The following is a 17,782-nucleotide window of genomic DNA, read 5'->3' as shown; positions in this document are numbered from 1 at the left end:
CTTCAGAGTCAGCCTGACCTGTTTTGTACTGATCTGTTTGCAGAGCCTGTGTAATTCTCTAGAAGTGGTTTTGTTTCCAAAACAAATGCTACACACTCTTCTTGTCTTGGGAAAATAGAAAAAAATATCCCCCATCCCCAGCGCAAACAGCCAAGCAGTGCTGGCGAGGCTCGCAAGTGCACGCATGTGAGCGGGAAAGGAAACAGAGAGCCCTTCCAGCTTTCCAAAGGGTTATGGCAAACAGCAGGGAGGGAGAAAGGATTTTACACATTAGGAAAAATACTGTGATGGTGCTTGTCCTTAAAGCAAACGCTGTACAACAAAAGGCCCTGGGCTGTATTGTCTGTTTAGCACTCCTCTAACACAAAACAGGTGTTATGTGGTGACATGGAGACCCTGGTAGCAGGGTGCCCATGGCAAGAACCCTTCCTGGCTGCAGCGCAGTGTGCGGGTGCAGTATAAACCACCTTCACGTTTTGTGGCCTAAGCGGCTCTGCTCTGCGTCATCCAGAGCCCACGGCAAAGCCAAGGACGTCCCCGCGTACCAGTCTCCAGAGAGTCTGAGATATCATATGTACCAGCTGCTTCCTCAGCCATCCTGCAATGAGAAATCTGCAGGTCCCAGAGGAAGAGGCAGGCACGCTGCGTACCAGCCACCGCGTAAGGAAACAGCATGACCTCGCTGGAAAATTACTTTTTCAGCGCTCTCCTAAAAAAGTTTAATAATCTCATCTCTCATGTGCTTACGCTTCTGCTGTTTTTTTGCAGAGCATCCCTGTGCGAGCTGTACGGGCAGGGCCGCGGCTCCAGAGCAGTCAGGAAGGTCAGTCTGCAGCGGGGAAGGGGGCAGGGGGAAAGGAAGCCTTCGGCTGAATTCCCACTGGCTTTGCATTATGAAAGCCATAAGCTGCGATCAGCCAGCCTTTGCGGGTTCGCTTTAACCCCCTCCTTGCTGCCAAACAAGCGTCTCAACCAACCTGGTACCAGCATACGTATACCAGCAACACGCAGCACACGCATACTCAACCACAAGACAAAGCAGCCAAGCACCTAAAGAACAGGCATTTGCATTCTTTTGGTGAATATTTTCCAAAAGGCGCAAGTTTGCGCTTACACTCATGGGTGCTGCAATCTGGCCTGCTGCTCTCAAGCCTGCAGCTTAAGGGAAAAAATAAAAGTAGTGTTACAATCCAACCCTACACATGCCCAGGACTTGTTACTTCAAGAAATGCCATCATTGTTCTCAAGCCAGGCGATGAACAGGCGTCTGTATTGTCCACTAATTGCCTGGAGGCTTATAGCAACAGTGCTGAAATACGAGTTCCCAAACGGGCATCAAAACTGCCACACAAGGTCGGATCAAACTCACATATCCACAATTATTTGCTGATAATCAACAGTAGACGCTATGAGAAGAGAGAGCACAAAAATGTATTTTCCACTGGGATTCCCAGAAAAAAAGAGTGGTCTCCAACAGAAACTTCAAATACATCACTTCCCTTCACTCCCTGCTTCAGCGGGTATAAGAGCATCTCACACGTCCTTGCGCATCTGGAGGGATGTCTGCGCAGCTGCTGCCAACACCACACCAGTTATCAGCCTCTGCAGAGGGTCCCTTGGTGCTGCAGCCGCCCCACGGACCGTGCTTGATCTGAAGAGCACAGCGGCTGCGGGGCAAAGCCAACTGGGCTGTAACCCAGCTCATCGGGAAGGCTTTGAAACTCCTCGGATAGGAAAATCAAAGTACTCCACGGTTTAGCAGACTGGATTAGAGCACCCTGGAGGGCCTGAGACAGTCTGGAGCTTGTTTAAGGTACCCTTGCAGCTCAGCCCGTGTACCAGTTCACTCGAAGTTCAGAGTTAGGAGCAGGAATAAGTAAGGGGAGTGCAAGAACCAAGGAGGATCTGCCACTTCCACGACAGCAATAGCCCAAGCAAACCCCAGCCATGCCAGCCATCCCCGGGGCCAGAAACCAGCCCAGGAAACCCCCATGGCCAGGGCAGACACTTGTTCAGCTTCTCTTGGGCTTTTTCTGGAAACAAACAGAAGAATAGTTGCAGAGACTGTTGCCGTCCAAAGAGGCTGGAGCTCTGAGGAGAGACCACACACTCTTCAAGAGCTTAGAGTCACACCAACATTTCCTTTAAGAGGAATGGAAAAAGCCAGCATTTTAGTTGGTAACTAAGCTTAATTGCTTGACTTCACATCTTGGTATCAAGCCAGCCAGCCTGGGCATGCCCGTTTTCTGAGCCTAGTCCTGCACAAGGCTCACAACCTAGCGCACAGATCAAAGTTTTGGCTAACAAATGTGCTGGAAAATACTAGTGTGCTGATTTTCCATGAAAGAGGCCACCAGCATGTGATTTTCCATGAATGAAGCCACTAGTATGTGAAAAGCCTGGGGCAACAAGACTGCCTGAAAGCAGGGAGCATCGCTCTGCTCTGCCACTCCAGCCTTACTTAGCTGGTTCATATTTTATGAAGAATGATTCAGCTGAACTTGTTCCTTGACGTGAGAAAAAGGGAGGAACACGACTGTGGGAAAGCAAGAGGATGTAACACAAGCATCTGGTATGGGGGAGACACTCAAGGGACATGGTGCAGCTCAGTTAATATGCAAAGAAGAACTATAAAGCAAAACAAGACAGGAGTGGAAACAAATCTTCTCGACAGACACACCCCCAAGCCATGGCACAGTAGGGAACAGGAGCTCTTAACATCCACCTCCACCGTAAAACAAGGCTGCCCCCTCACCTCTCACTCCGACCAGACCACGGCTGACGTGGGAAGATACAGGGGTTTCCCTTCGCAACCTTGCAAGGGGTCTGGAATAAAAATACAGCTGGCTTTGTTCCCCATTAGCAGTTAATTTCCTCAATCATTTTCACAGAGGGAGAAAGAGAAATGTTCATGATCCGAGAGATGAAAGCAAATGAAAATAAGCCTCATAAAACCTGTACTGGCCTAAGGGAAAATTGCCCCACGGCTTTCATTGGGGAATTATCAAAGGCCCCAGACTGGTGGGGGGTTGTTTGTATTTTATAAGACAGATGCTTTAGAGAGTATAAGTCCTCAAATAGCTGAGATTCCATTCTGCTGAACTTCCAATAAGACTAGAAAAAGGAACAGCTGATCCCAGTTAGTCCAGCCCAGGGATCCAGCTTAGCCACATCAAGACAGAGGACTGAAGCAAGGCACGGAGCTGTACAGGCTCCACTAAATTTCTTTCCAATAAGATGCCATTGCCCCAAGCAAAAGCAACCACATCCTCGCTAGCATGGCCGCAGGAAAGCATGGAATGGAGCTAAAAAATCTCATTCATTTCTATTGCAAAACAGAGGCTGGGGCAGAAGGCACTGACTCATTTAGCCTGAGAACAAGAAAGGATTGCTCCTGGGAGACTCGTTTGAAAGAACGATGTTTAGTGCACGTTTTGGTTGGAGTCTGGGAGAGTGGATACAAAATTTCCCACACTCAGAGTTCTGTTTCTTATCAGAAAAGGCTTCACATAAGCTCAAGAGCAAGAACTCTTTGGAGAAGGGGCCTGATTCTGTGTGACACTGGAAGCTTCAGTCCACACCAGCTTCCAGAGGGGAGGCAGATGTTCCAAGGATAAGGCCGTTTGGCACGCTTCACGAAGTGCAGCTATCAGCATCTTACTACAGGTGATGGAAACTCTTCTCTTCAATACTAAACCAGCCATCAGTTTTCAAAATTACAAACCACCCCTTCCCCGCACATACAAACACCTTTCCACACCGACCCCCATGGGGTGATTAACTTCAGTCCACCTAGCAAATAAAACCAAGATCCCCCAAAAAATCACCCAGCCTTGTCACCACACTGATTCAAGGAGTGGATACACATAAGCTAGTAGACACTAACAATGAATAATTAAAAATAAAACAAACAAAGGATCTAAGCCCTGAAGAGAAATTACTCACTTGGAACAGCTACCACCACATTTAATCTTTCACAGCCAGGGTGTATGAATAGGAAAGAACTAAAACTAGCTCTAGGGCACATGGATATTGCCCCTGGCTGGTTCATCTTGTGCACAGAGAAATATGTCATGCACTACTCACACCCAGACATTTGGCTATGGTGCAAGGGGCTGGATCTCTCCGTCTGGGAAAACAGCACTCTCTGGAGCACAGCAAGGGAAGCACAGGAGGAAGCTGAGAAGCCTTGAAAGCACTAGCAAGAACTGAGCTATTCCATTACTTAAGTGACTACTGAAAAAAAACCCACCTCCACATCCCCAAAAGGCCTTGATTACTTGCTTTATATGCATCCTTGGTCAGCCCACGCAAGCAAAATTTGTGGGAGTTTTAGTTAAGCAATCGCTTGCAGTTGATGCTGAGCTGAAACTGGACTGTAAATTCCCACTTTCTGAATAAAAAAGGCCCGTGGGATTGCTGTTAAATGAAACATCTCCCTGGAGGCATGCGAGTGCTGCAGCACTTGCTCTGGATCATCTGAAGGTTTACAGAAGCTGAGAGCCTGTCTCACCACTGTCGGTATAAGATCTCAAGTAACCTGTTTTGGTCATGACAGCAAAGGGATCCAATTAGCTCCAGCCAACTCATACAGAAAGAGAATCTCTTGTAAGAAAAAGCTTTAGATACACGGAATAACCAGGCTGGAGGAGAAGGTTAGCTTAGAAATTACAGTAATAGGTCAGGATGCTGCAAACAGGTTCGAAGTTCTCCCACATCCTCCCAGGAAGACTGTGACCATTCCTCCTGCACCCTGAAGGTGGGACAGAAGCCACGGAGAGATGTCTTCCTGCTGGAGCCCCTCTGCTCCAGCACTAGCAAGTAGCTGAGTAAATGACTTCTAAAAGCAAAGGCCTGAAGCTTTTCACACCATTGAATGGTCAGTTCATGTGAACGGTAGACTAGGGGAGGAAAGCATCCACAGCTAAGAGGCTCAAGTTTACCTTGTTTTCTTTGTTCAGGGCACGTATGTGTCTCTGGGTCAGAGCTTTCCTGCAGTGCCTCTTCCTGCTGGCTCTTGCACTGAGGTCCAAACCCTCATAGATTAAACTCAGCCCGGGGATCAGCAAGCACCGCACCCCCTGAACTCCGTAGGAGCAGTGTCCATTCGCTTCAAAGGCAAATTTTACCCTGTGTTTATACCAGCCTACAAGGCATGAAAAGGCCTAGGAGGTCACACATCCACCACTGTAATTTCAGGCAGGATCAAACAGAAAAACAACAGCTGGGCTGAGGGAGCAACTCCACATTTAATTGCAAATGGTTTTGGTAATAAGCAAAGGCAAGAACAAAGCCAGTGAAAAACCTCCCTTTTTATTCCTGGCTCCTGTTCAGGTGGTGTAGAAACAGCTGCCTCGAGGAAAATCTCAAATAAGATTCAGCAACTGCATTTTTTCTTTTCATTTTCAGGACTGCCAGAGCAGCACTGCTCCCTATGCAACGGCACTGTGCTTTGACAAGCGTCAAGGACCGATGGGCAGATCGCAGCTGCTCATGCCGAAGGGGACAAATCCGTGCAGGTATTTCCCAGCCTGCAGCTCAACCCTCTCATTGTGTCTCAAGCCATACAGGCACAAGTACATACACACAGTCGTTCTGCAGTAAGTTGCACAGAGGATTTAATTTGCCTCAACATCCCCCAAATATGAAGCGGTGTTGCAAAATATTATGACAAGCACAGAGGGTGATGGACTCAGCTCACAGGTCCCACCTGGCCCAGGGAGGGGGCAGAAAGCATCTCTCAGAGCTCCAGGGATGGCTATGGACTGACTGACCCTCCATCAGGTCATGATACCTACAGCCAGGAGCTACTCTTGCTGCCCCCCAAAAGGCCCAGGTGTGGTGGTATGGATAGAAAATGAGCCCTAAACCACACAGACAGGCAAGAAGGCTTAGCAGGGTGGGTGGAGGGCTTTTTTGGAATCCTGTGAGCCTTCCACATTTTTTTTTTTTTACTGCAAATTCAAAGGAAGCAGTGGATTCCCCTCATCACATCTGACACCATCGGTGAGAGCCTAACACAACCCAAGAGCATGACAGAAACATGGTTGGAACGGGGCATCAACCCCAAACCCCTCCAACAAACCCATACCTGGTGCTGACAGATCACTGCCTCGCTGGGTGTCATGGGGGGACACAATGGCAAGGCTGGGAAATGATCACATCCTTGGGAACCAAGGGCTTCTGACCTTTCTAGCAGAGCCTGCTGAGAGAACTGGGTGGGTTGTTTTGTACTCCTGGCTTTAATTACAGCCAAGTGTTTAAGTTATTCTCCTCCAACCACCCCCATGTCCCTCACGAGCACAAATCTAGCTTTTTATAGCACATCCGGTATGGATGTTAAATACATTCAGGAAATGCACTTTCAGCCCCAAACATCCCTTGCCCTGGACCAGTTAGGCTGCAAGGGTTTGTAACGTGGAGATGTGGAACCGGATGTTTGGTTTTGTGACCGCTGCTTTCCTGGATTACTTCTGTCTGTTTAGAAAAGGGAAATTAAATAAATGCAGGGTGGGCTGGCTGTATCCAGAAATAATGGAAGCTGCTTGCAAGGTGAAGAAAGAAAAGCCAGATGGAGAGGCCACTCTTAGCTGCTCAAATCCCCTGCACACAGGGCAAGGCTCTGTTTTTTTCTTTTTAAATAGCTGACAAAGCTCCTGGGTGCTGACAATGGCTTACAGCACACTGGGTGTCCACAGGCACATCTTGGATCCCAAATCACCTGCTTTTCACTGTTTTCTAGTTATACTGACCCAGGCCGGGCTCACCTGTAATGCACAAGGGAGAAATGCACTCCCTTCCCCAAAACTTCAATTTTAAGTAGGCAAAGGACACCACCAAAGAACCATCAGGCTACACCAGGCTCTGTCGGTCCCCAGGCGCCGCTCTGGAATGTCACTAAGGCTTGTGGCTCTTTTGCTCCGGAGGCACAGGGCTTGGACAATAGCTTGGCTCCAAGGCTAACGCCTGACCTTTGTAATTTTCTTAACATAAGGGACTCTTCTCTGGCTTTAATGGACACTGCAGACCTGTTAGTAATTTTCTCACCTGAAAATAACCTGGCTGACTTCCCAGCTAAGTATCCACCTTAAGCCCAGTCTCAGGGTCAGTCTCAGATACTATTCCAAGGCAGAGGACTCCCTGGAGCTCTCTCAGACCAGAGCACACACGCTGGCCAGGCTGCCCCAGACAGTCTCCTGCCAAACCCTCCAGAGCACCGGGCTGTTCCACACCTTAATCAAAATACCACTGCTACGCCTCTGCCGTACTATCACTGCACAAAACCAGGATATTCTGCAGCAGGTGACAAAAGGGAAGGCATGTGGGGATGTGCTGCATCAGGGTTTGCTGCTCTGAAGGAAGGCAAGATGTACAAGTTCAGGCTGTTTCTCCTTTCCCTCCCCTGCAGCCAGGCCACCTCATAATCTGGACAAGCAACTGTCAGTAGGACATCACACATTAGCAAGCTGAATGGCAACCTAATTAAGCTGCTTCCAAAATAATCCCACTGGAGGAAAGTTAAAGGAGTCCTTGAACTTGTTATTTCTTATATTGATTTATATTCAAATTTTTCCGTATTTGATGTGGATTCTTCACTTCAGATACCTGCAGTGTTAACTCAAACTGGGCTCTGGCTATTTCTCCAGTACAATCTTGGCCCGCTGGCCACCTACCCACTTCCCTGAGCCAGAGAGATACAGGATGGAACACAGACCTCAGCACCGCAGGAAGGTGAGCAGCCCATGTATGCCCAGTATGCTACCAAACCCACCTGCCCTCAGAGCAGCAGGGTGTTTGCTGGGGGAACTGGAAGGCAGGTTTGAAGACATGGGACCACCAGCAGTGTGCATGGCAAGGAGCTGCCCAAACTTCAGCTGCACCCGAACCACTCCTGTGGCCACACGGACTGAACCAAGAACAGCCCAACTCAAGGTGAGTTTTTCCAGTACAAAACCTTGTACACAACACCTAGGTGACAATTAATGAGCTCTGCAAGGACGAACCCTTGTGCAGCATGAACAAAGGCAACAAGACTATGCTCACCTGTGCGTTCATTCATCGTAGGGAACAGCAGCCGTCAAGAGTCACACACACATTGTGCCTTCACTACGCTGATCTAACTACAAGCCATGCAACACTTAGCTGGAAAACGTGAGTGACAATCCAGCTGCAGCAACTGAATACCAGCCTATCTCAGGGAAAGGCAGCCTTAACTCACACTGGAGAATTGCTCCTCAGCAGATGGGAAGGACAATGTATTTATTTAATGGGTGTTGTTTCTATGTAACCAAATCATACGCAGCTTATGTCTTTCAAATATAAATGCAAATGATTGACTTAAATAAAAATAATTATTGGAACACAGAAGCATCCCCTCTATTCCTGAGAGGTGGGTGATCTCCCAAGCTCATCAAGAACCACACAGAGTGGGCTGACTTATTTGTATCTTTGACAAGCATTACGATAATCTCAGAATTAGGTGTTAGAGCTTGAACAGTAAGCGACAAATCCACATTGAAATGATAACAGAGAACACATTAAGGCAAAAGCATCTCTCATTTAAATGCTTCCCCAATGCTTATAAGAAGCCGCAGCCCAGCCTGTCATGGCTTTTTATGATCCCGAGAAGCACCTTTCAAAGGAACTACAGGCAACCTCAGGCATGTTCCTTGGCTACCTGCAGTTTCATCAGGCTGCTCAAGACATTCAAAACAATATTTCCTTACTAAGATGAATGATTTATGATGATTCAAGCCTGAACCTACAAAGTGAGTCACTGGGACTCATGGGTTGCTTCTGCCACTTCCCTCCCCCCAGATCACCACACCTTCCAGGCCTAGTCTTGCTCCCACTGAAATCCTGCAGAAAACAAATACCCATTAGCTTACCCAGCACTGTCTTTCTCACTCAGGGTTCGTACCTGGGCAGAGAAACCACATACTCACCCAGAGACTGTCGGGAGGGAAGCTGGAGCTGCTGACTGCCTTTTCTCTTGCTGCTTCAGAAAAGATTTCGCTTCTTTTGAGGTTGAGTCCACTTCTTTTGTCACTCTGTTGGAGGAATGAAGATAAACCAGAGGGTAAGGAAGAGACATACAACAGCAAAACCAAGGATCTGGCAGGGAAACAAAGGAAACAGGTACAGGAGTCCCCACAGCACCTGCACAGAGGTCACCTCCATCAGCTCCAAGCTGAAGAACTTGCATTTTGTTAAGATTTAATTCCAGTGACAAACCCTCTATATTCACGGCAGAAAAAAATGAAGAGTAGCTAATTAGAGCTGGGGGAGGAAGAGATTTTTTTTTTTCTTCAAACAAACAGGAATGCTTATTCATTCAAACAGGCCTGTCTCACTAGCAGATACTGAATGCTCTGCTAAGGTCACTGGGTCACTGGGGGCAATTCCAGGCTCTTAATTGGGCTCTTGATTTCCTCATTTGTTGGTCAGTGAAGCAGCTCTTCTGCCACAGCTGTTCCGCCACCCACGGCACACGGGCTTGGCAACATCTGCAACCCAAACCAGAGCACGGAAACTGGCTCCGGGGATGGCGAATGGGAGAGAAAGCTCTGACAAGGCAGAACACAGAAATTTTCTCTCATTTTCCAGTTAATTTTTGTTCGAGGACCCGAGGGCACAAAATATTGAACTTGAAAAAATTATAAATCAATACAGCATCTACAGCAGGGAATGAATTACAAACATGAGAAAGAATCTCTAGAAAACCACTCAATAATTAATCATTAGGAAACACCAGCTACTTTAGCCCCCTCATTTACAATGACCTGCCTCCAGCAACACGCTTTCCACGCTCTCGGTAGCTCTTAATGAGGTTGCCCCGGTTTGCCAAGATAATTTTGCTGCCTTGGAGCAGAAGCCTGTGAGCATCTCTGGGGCACAGCAGCAGCCTGGCCCAGGGCTCGGCCAGCCCAGAGGGCACCATCCTCCATCCCACCCATGGGCCCAGGCTTCTGGCTGCATCTCCTGCCAGAAAGGGGGGGCAGGTTCATCCCTGGTCTACTGCATGTGACAATGAAAGCCTGAAAGCCTCGTCAGTCAGCCAATCTGCCCCGGTTATGATCAGGCTAATTGCTGCTTCTCTCCTACCCACCAACCTGACACTGCAAGTTCCATGTAGAAAGCGGCTGATGGACACAGAGAAACACAAAGAGCTGCAAACCCAGCAGGGTTACTGCTGGTTTGGTCGAAGGGAAAGTGCCGTGGGGTTATTTGCTAAGCCTGGAGGTATCAATGCCCTAAAAATCTCACTTGCACACAACCACTGCACACACACCACTGTCCTGAGAGTAAATCAGCACCTAAAGAAGTGTTTAGGGAAGAAAAACTGTTCTTCCTCCTTCTCCCCAGACTGCAAATACATTGGAAAAGGTATGTTCAGAAATAATAAATTCTTGCACTGTACACCTCCTGCTCAGCCTTGTTCTGCCAGTGCAGAAGGAGATTAACCCCGTTTCCCCCCCTGCACCTCACATGCCTTTCAAACTGGCAGCAGTCATGCGGAGAGGCAAATCCCATGTTATGAATATTTAGAAGTGTTTGCTGATCGGATTGGAAAGGACCGGGCTGGAAAAAGGGGAAAAGTAGTTCAGGAAGAAGAAAAAGCCTTACTACAGCATTGTCATAGTTCAGGACATCCCAAACACACCATCCAGCCACAGCCCTTGGTGACAGCAGCCACACCAGCAGTTACTCTATATCCACAAATTTCCTTCGACAGAATAAACTCGATGTCCTCATGCAGCAGTTAGCCAGAATTCCCCTCAGAGCTCACCCATAACCACCACTGCCAGGTGCCACACAGCTTATTTATTTTCAAATGCAGCATCCAAAGAACCAGCTCCATCCCCTGCCCAGCTGGGGAGTAGCACCATTTCTCACGCACTCTGCAGCGCTGGCTCCCAGCATGGTCCCCTCGTGTCACGCCCTGGCACCCTCATGCCATCACGGTTCACCCGTGGCATGGAGCTGCAGTGACAAACATCAGGAAGACACCGAGCATGCAGGAATTTGAGAGATACAGGGTAGTAACCACATGCCCTGGGAAAAAAAAACCCTTGATACAGGCACATGAGCTGCTCCTGCTCCTGGGTTAGAGCCCAGCTGTTAAAGCCTGCACATTTATGGGACTTGACAAGTGTCGGAGCAAGAGGAGGCAGGGGTTGGGAAAGGAAGCCGAGGTCACAAAAATCACACCTGGCCACTAACTGCTTGTTGTGCTAAGAGATGACAGCCCAGCTCACCCCCGAAAAACCTACAGGAATCTGGCAATTCCATAGCTTATAGGATCTGGACAGGCACAATGGGGAGCAAGGCTTCAAAGCCTGTGCCTGAGGTAGGATCTCAACACAGGGCCTCTTGGTCTTCACCTCAGGAGCACCTCCAGCCTTCAACCCAGATAAAACCTACTGGTGCCTGGCCTACCAGCTGAGGTAAAGGAAGGCACGTAGATATGATGCACATGGAAAATGGCTCCAGGGATGTGCCAGCCTGCAGTCGGACTGAGCACGCTGTTCATTGGACCAGCAACACAAGTCACATCTCTCAAAGCAGGAAGATGCTCAACCATAAAAAGCATGAGAAAGGAGAAACCTCTACCTGCTGAGGCCCCTTGACATGATGCACAGGGAGGGTCTGCCACAGCCCTTCAATGACAAACAATTCAGCGGCATTTGCTATCCAGGTTGCTACCAAGGGATTACTTATGCTTTGATACTTGCATCCTCCACCACATCCGAGTACCAGCGGCAATGGCTGGGCACAGCATCTAACACTTGGTTCAAATTTAATTTGCTCCCTTTGGCCTGCAGCAACTGCTCTAGCACATATTTTGAAGTTGCCCACTGTAGAAACTCAGCTGCGAAGCTGCAGGCAACCTGTTCCACCAGGACTGCCCAGCTGGGGACAGAGGAATGTGTCAGAAACGTAATTAAAAGTGACCTTTCGAGGCGATTGCCTCAAACTGAAATAAAAGCAGCTCTGAGGCAGGCTGCTGCCAGCAGCGACTCCTGCACCACTCTCAACAGGAATGGCAAAAGAAAGAATATTAAAGGGCTTTACAAGGTATTAATTTGGGTTATCTGCATTTCAACCTTTCCCACATCGTAGACCAAGAAGGGAAAAAAAAATAATCCTCTGGTCCTCAGACAATGTTGCAACCATGTAGCAACCAAAACAAGTCTTGTTCTTCATGGGGAGAAACGGGAGCCATTAATTCAGATGGAAGAAATCACAGTCATTACTAAGGAAAATTACAAGATCTTTCTCTTTTAAATACTTGATAAATAACTATTTGCCTGACTGTTTACTAGGATGCTATTCAGACATTGTAACCCTGGAATAAACATGAAAATAAGTATATTGTCAGCAATTACATAAGTAGCTAGTGTCTCGCAGACCCTGTAATTCATACACAAAACCACTCACTCTCATCGCTTTCCTGTAAAGATTTCATTATGCTGCTATGCTATTAAATTGCATAATAAAACTTCCAAAACACAGAACAGTTATTAATTTTTGGACTGTGCTGAAGCCTGGTAGCACAGATGATGCAACTGTACAAGGTGCAGTGCAACTGTAAAATAGAAAGATCTTCCGTATTGTAAAGTTATTATAAGGAAAACAGGTTAGAAACGAGATCACCAAGTACCTGTAATACTTACAGGTGTCTTCCTTGGGACCCTTCATCTCTGAACCAAGCTCAAACGGTTCCAAAGCATTTACACATACCCACAACCACCTAGACTGTTGCTTTGGTGCCCAGCTGCGAGAGTACGTTACTTCCATCTTGCACTGAACAAGTTATCACCCTTCCCTTTCTTACACATTTACCAACTGAACTGCTGCAACCTATGTGCATGGAAGAGGCCCCAGTTACATATCTGGGTACCAAACCACATGAAGATAACCCACTTCTGTCCCAGAAATTGTTCCGTAGAGCGCTTACAGTAATGAACTGTAGCATCGTAATTCAAGAACAAGCATTTGATCTGTTCCCAGCAGTCCCCTTAGCCATGTAAGCAGCTAAAAGGAAGAAGGAATACAGGCTAAAACGAGCACCACATTCACATAGCTCCAGCTAATCTGCAAAAGGAGCTTAAACACGAATTTTCATGCTTCGGTTCAGTGGCAGAGTAAGTCTAATACACCAGCTTTTCACCTGCGTTCTGGTCTGGGAGAGCAGAAGTGGAAGCTCTGAAAATCACCAGCTCTTTACTCAGGACACGCAGTCCCCACTTGGGAAACCTGCCCCAGTTTAGACCTGACACAATTACAAAACTTTCCACATGATCTTAATGTTGTTAGCTCTGGGGAATCACAGACCAAGGGGGTGGAAATGAGGCTAATTACGCTTTTTCAATATTCCCCATGTGTGTCTAGTCTCATTAAATAGTCCTCCAGCCTTCTGGAATGATCACCTGAGGAACAAGCAATAATCATCTACAAGGGCTTGTAATTAAGAAAGAAGGAAAGAAAGAAGGAAAGAAAGAAGGAAAGAAAGAAGGAAAGAAAGAAGGAAAGAAAGAAGGAAAGAAAGAAGGAAAGAAAGAAGGAAAGAAAGAAGGAAAGAAAGAAGGAAAGAAAGAAGGAAAGAAAGAAGGAAAGAAAGAAGGAAAGAAAGAAAATCAAGCCCTTCTGAGCCAAGAGGAATATTGTGGCTAAATACTTTTTCAGTGGACTCTTGTGCTTGATCTGCCATGTGCTGGGTGCCTTTCACAGCCAGATGCACTGTATGAGACACAGGTGCTCCAGCCTGCAAGAAACCAAAGCCAAAGGAGTGCACATGTTCAGCATCTTCCAAAAGAGCTTTAAGTCCTCACAGAACTGATCCTCTAGGCTACATCTGCCTGCATGCTGGGTACATGTTTATTTTGTATTGGATTACTTGGTGTAGAGCAAACAGCTAATATTCACAAGTCCCCATCGCTTTTCTAATTTCAAAAGCAAAACATTGGTTTTCTCCCTTTCAGAAAAACAACAACATTATCCAAACCTTTCTCTTCAAACCAGGTGGGAGAAGCTGTTCCCTGGGAAACTGAGCCTATTCCCTGAAGCAGCACAGACAAGACCAGGCTGGAGTGACTGATAATTTTGTGGGCTGCCTATCTGCACAGAAGCTGCTGGATGGTTTTTAAAAAGAAAAAACTCTGATGTGAGCTCTCCCGGAGTCAGGCAAAGGCCAACCTGCCCGCCTGGTGCTGCTCCTCGCAGCAGGTGCATGCTGCTACCCAAGCAGTCAGCCCAGGCTGCACCTCAAACCAGTTCATCCGAAAATAAGCATAGATGAATGGTATTTTAACATCAATAATGTATTCAAAGTGCTTTTTGACATCCACATCCTAACCGCGTAAGCCTTGAAGGAAACAACTGATTTTCCATCATCTCCTGTATGACAAAGACTCTGTGACAGATATAAAGAAAACATATGGACAGTGCTGCCATCTGAGATGCTGACCAAGCTGTCAGGCCCCTTTTGGGCTTCTGCTTGCTACTTCCACAAGAGGCTCTCTAAATCCAAAGGGAAGCAGCATTCCAGTTACCGAGCTCCCACTGGGGCTTGCGATAGGTAGAGCACACCAGCATGGCTCTCTGGAATAGCTGACCCACAAGCCAGGGCACAAAGCTTCACCTCTTTGTCAAACAGAGCTTTATCCACCCCAGTTTTAAGTATCTCCAATTATTTAGTCTCTCCTTCTTTCTTTGGATAACTATTCCTTCAGCCAGCCCTATTGCACTGCCTCAAAATCCTGCCATGCACTTAGCATTTCAGTCTTTGAGGCATCCCAGTGTTTCTGTTTGTACCTCCCAAAAGGATAAACTTCAAATTATGGAACACACCTCTGAGCTGAGCAATCCAGGTGAAAAGATGTAGCTGCTTGTACGTGTGACCAGCACAGTCCTCTGACCTTGTTAGCCACAACTTCCAAGGACCCCGAAAGCAAGACAGATCCCTGCAACCCCACAGCTCCTGCAAAGTGGTGCAATGTTCACGTTACAGGTCTGTTCTCACACCAAGGAAAGGAGTATCGTACATCTCAAGAGCCAGGGGCTCCAAATTCATTTACAGCTATGAACACACTGGATACGAAGGTCACACAGATCACAACAGGAGCCAACACACACTGCAAAGCAAAAGCATCCCCATGGGGAAAAGGCCAGGCTAAGCTTGACTCAGTTTGTAATGTGTTAATGAGATAGTAAGGCAGAGAACAGCTTTGCCTTCCCTCCAGGCTAACACAGAAACCCTCCTGCTTCAGAATCTCTTAGTTACAAAAAAAAAAAATTAATCCATTTCACAAGCTGCATTTTCTGGCAGGGGAAACCCCAGGCCCAAGGGCTGCAAATCAGGCTCTGCCAGCACCTCACCAGACATCAAAAGCCCCTTTCTGAGCCTGGAGCTGTCAGGAACCAGGGAGCAGTTTGGAAGCAAGGGAAGCAGCAAAACACTGGGACTGGATCTGAGGCTGCTGTGATGAAGGCGTGAGTAAAGGGACAAAAGATCCCCTTACGAACAGCAAAAGAGCTCCTGTGAAACCCCAATAGGCCACTAAGCACCTTCTCTTGCCAGATTTTAAAGTCAGGAAATTATCTGAGAACCAGGTACAGAAACAAAGTCTCCTCCCTTACCTACTGAGGAAGGGTGGGATTGTTGCTTAAGTGTTTCCACACTAACTACACACAACACAGGCAGAAAACATTTGGAAGAACACAGTTGGTCACCCAGTTCCCAAAGCTGATGCAGCACCCAGATATCACAGGTTTGACAGCCCTAGAAATGTCCAAGTGAATCTGATGGTCAATCCATCATCTCAGAGATGCTTTGAGGCTCCTCCCACCTTTGGAAACACCACCTGAGCCTTCATCACACTGATTACCAGCAAAAAACATACAAATGAAACCAGCACACATCAATTATTTCCTTGAAAGCATCAAGCCATATTAGAGGCATAAGTTGGCTTTCAGGTGGACATCTGCTCGGTTGCTTTGGGATTTTCAAAAGCCTGGTAAGATAAAGGAAGACAACAGGAGTCAGCACGTTGGTAAATGCCAGATAATGCCCTGGCCAAGCTGGCACTACTGTGCCAGTCACAGCCCCTCCGTGCTGCACTTTCCCCATCCAAGCAGAAGCCTCATCTGCACATCTACTAATGAAAACCCTGAACAGGAGCTGTTCATTAGGCCATTTTCTTTCTCAAAGCACACAAAGCAGACCATAATACTATTTACTTCAGAACCAAGCTCTCCAGCTTAGAGTTCTGGTGAGGTTTGTCACACTGTTTAGGAAGTTTTAGGTTCTGCAGTGGCCTTTGAGAAAGGCAAATGCCCAGCAAGCAAAGCAGCACACAACATCGCTTCTGCTCACACTATTGACTCATCTCTGGGCCACCGTGTGCCCATCAGCGTCGTATGACATCAAGATACCCCAAGGGAATTCTGAAGCATCAAGGAATGGATGCGCACAGAGGAAAGGTTATCAAAACATGCCCCTGAGACCCTTTCATTCTTGGCATCTTTTGAAAGGTAACGTATTTTCATTTATTGGCTTAAAAAAAAAAAAAAAAAAAAATCAATAGCTGGTTTTTAAATTGGAAAAAGCCAATACAAACTGTGGATAACCGAGGCGTGATCTGACCTCTAAGAATAACAACTGCGTAAAGACAGGAGCAGGTTGTTGCCTACAATCCATTATGCTAAGATCAGCATTTTGCTGCTTGTTTGTAGAAAAGCAACCAGTCACTTTTTGGACTGTCACCTCTACACAGAAGTCATATTGATATTCCACGTAATTCTGGATGGCTTGATTTGTCTTATGGGCCCAAGGCATCATCCCCAGGCTCCTACTGCTCAGATTAAATTTCTGGAGAAATCTCAAAAACCTTGGCTTTTGCACCATGCAATCCTCACTGAGGAAGCGGAATGTCACTGGAGAGCAGCTAGAATACATTTCTCTAGAATGCCTTAGCCAAGGACTGAGGATAAAACCCTATGAACATGAAGCATCACCAGTCACAGAATCATCGAATCGTTTTGGTTTGAAAAGACCTTTAAAATCGTCCAGTACAACCATTAACCCAGCATTGCCATGAACCAAAAGTCCTCGGAGGGGCTTGGCTTTGGAGTGGCTTTTCAAGGGGCTACTGAAATTAATTGTTTTACTTTTCCTAACACTTCCTTGCTGTAGTCAAAGCCAGTGCAAAAAGCACACCAAAATGTGATGAGTGGTTTATTCTGCCCCTATTAGTTCAGTTCATTGCTTTCCATATCCAATCTGACAACACCCACCTACCTCATCTGGTGGAAGCCGTGTATCACTTGCTATCCACACTGAAAAAAGGCAAGGCTTTCCAAATATAAGGCTTCAGGACACAGATTCTGGTAATGCTCCCCATCTTCTCACTCACATGTATAAGCAATACAGTAAAGGCTTTTGCAAAAAAAAGCACAAACAGAACATGTCACACACATACCAGCCTTGAGCAGACACGCACCACACTACCTACAACATCAACAAGAGATGGACACCCAAACTACTGATCTTTCTCCTGATTTTAAAAGAAACCGTCCTTCACTCAGCATTGTGCAAAACCCCACGAGCGCAAAATAAATGACCAAGATTCACACTCTGCAAGAAGTGTGAGCATGCTGCCAATCCCTTGCTATTATTCATCTGCTGAGTCTCCTGAAAAGCATCACAAGGTGAGGAGAGAGTTAATGGTATTCCATGTTCTCTCAGTGCTAATTAACCTAACACATCTGACTGAGCCAT

General features: G+C 46.9%; 2 protein-coding genes across 2 annotated transcripts in view; one reads left to right on the top strand and one right to left on the bottom strand.

The window, feature by feature from the left end:
* Positions 1–17,782, top strand: part of COG4 (component of oligomeric golgi complex 4) — a 371,279-nt gene that overhangs the window by 326,461 nt on the left and 27,036 nt on the right. The gene's annotated exons all lie outside the window — the stretch shown is intronic.
* Positions 1–17,782, bottom strand: part of CFDP1 (craniofacial development protein 1) — a 64,334-nt gene that overhangs the window by 37,411 nt on the left and 9,141 nt on the right. The window contains exon 5 of the mRNA XM_082062731.1: positions 8,946–9,050. Coding sequence (XP_081918857.1) covers positions 8,946–9,050 — 105 coding nt within the window. The remainder of the gene's footprint in view (positions 1–8,945; positions 9,051–17,782) is intronic.

The sequence above is a fragment of the Streptopelia decaocto genome (assembly GCF_964273445.1).
Source record: "Streptopelia decaocto genome assembly, chromosome: 11".
NCBI lineage: Eukaryota > Metazoa > Chordata > Aves > Columbiformes > Columbidae > Streptopelia > Streptopelia decaocto.
Note: the sequence above shows the minus strand (reverse complement) of the source record. Positions and strands in the feature narration are given on the sequence as shown.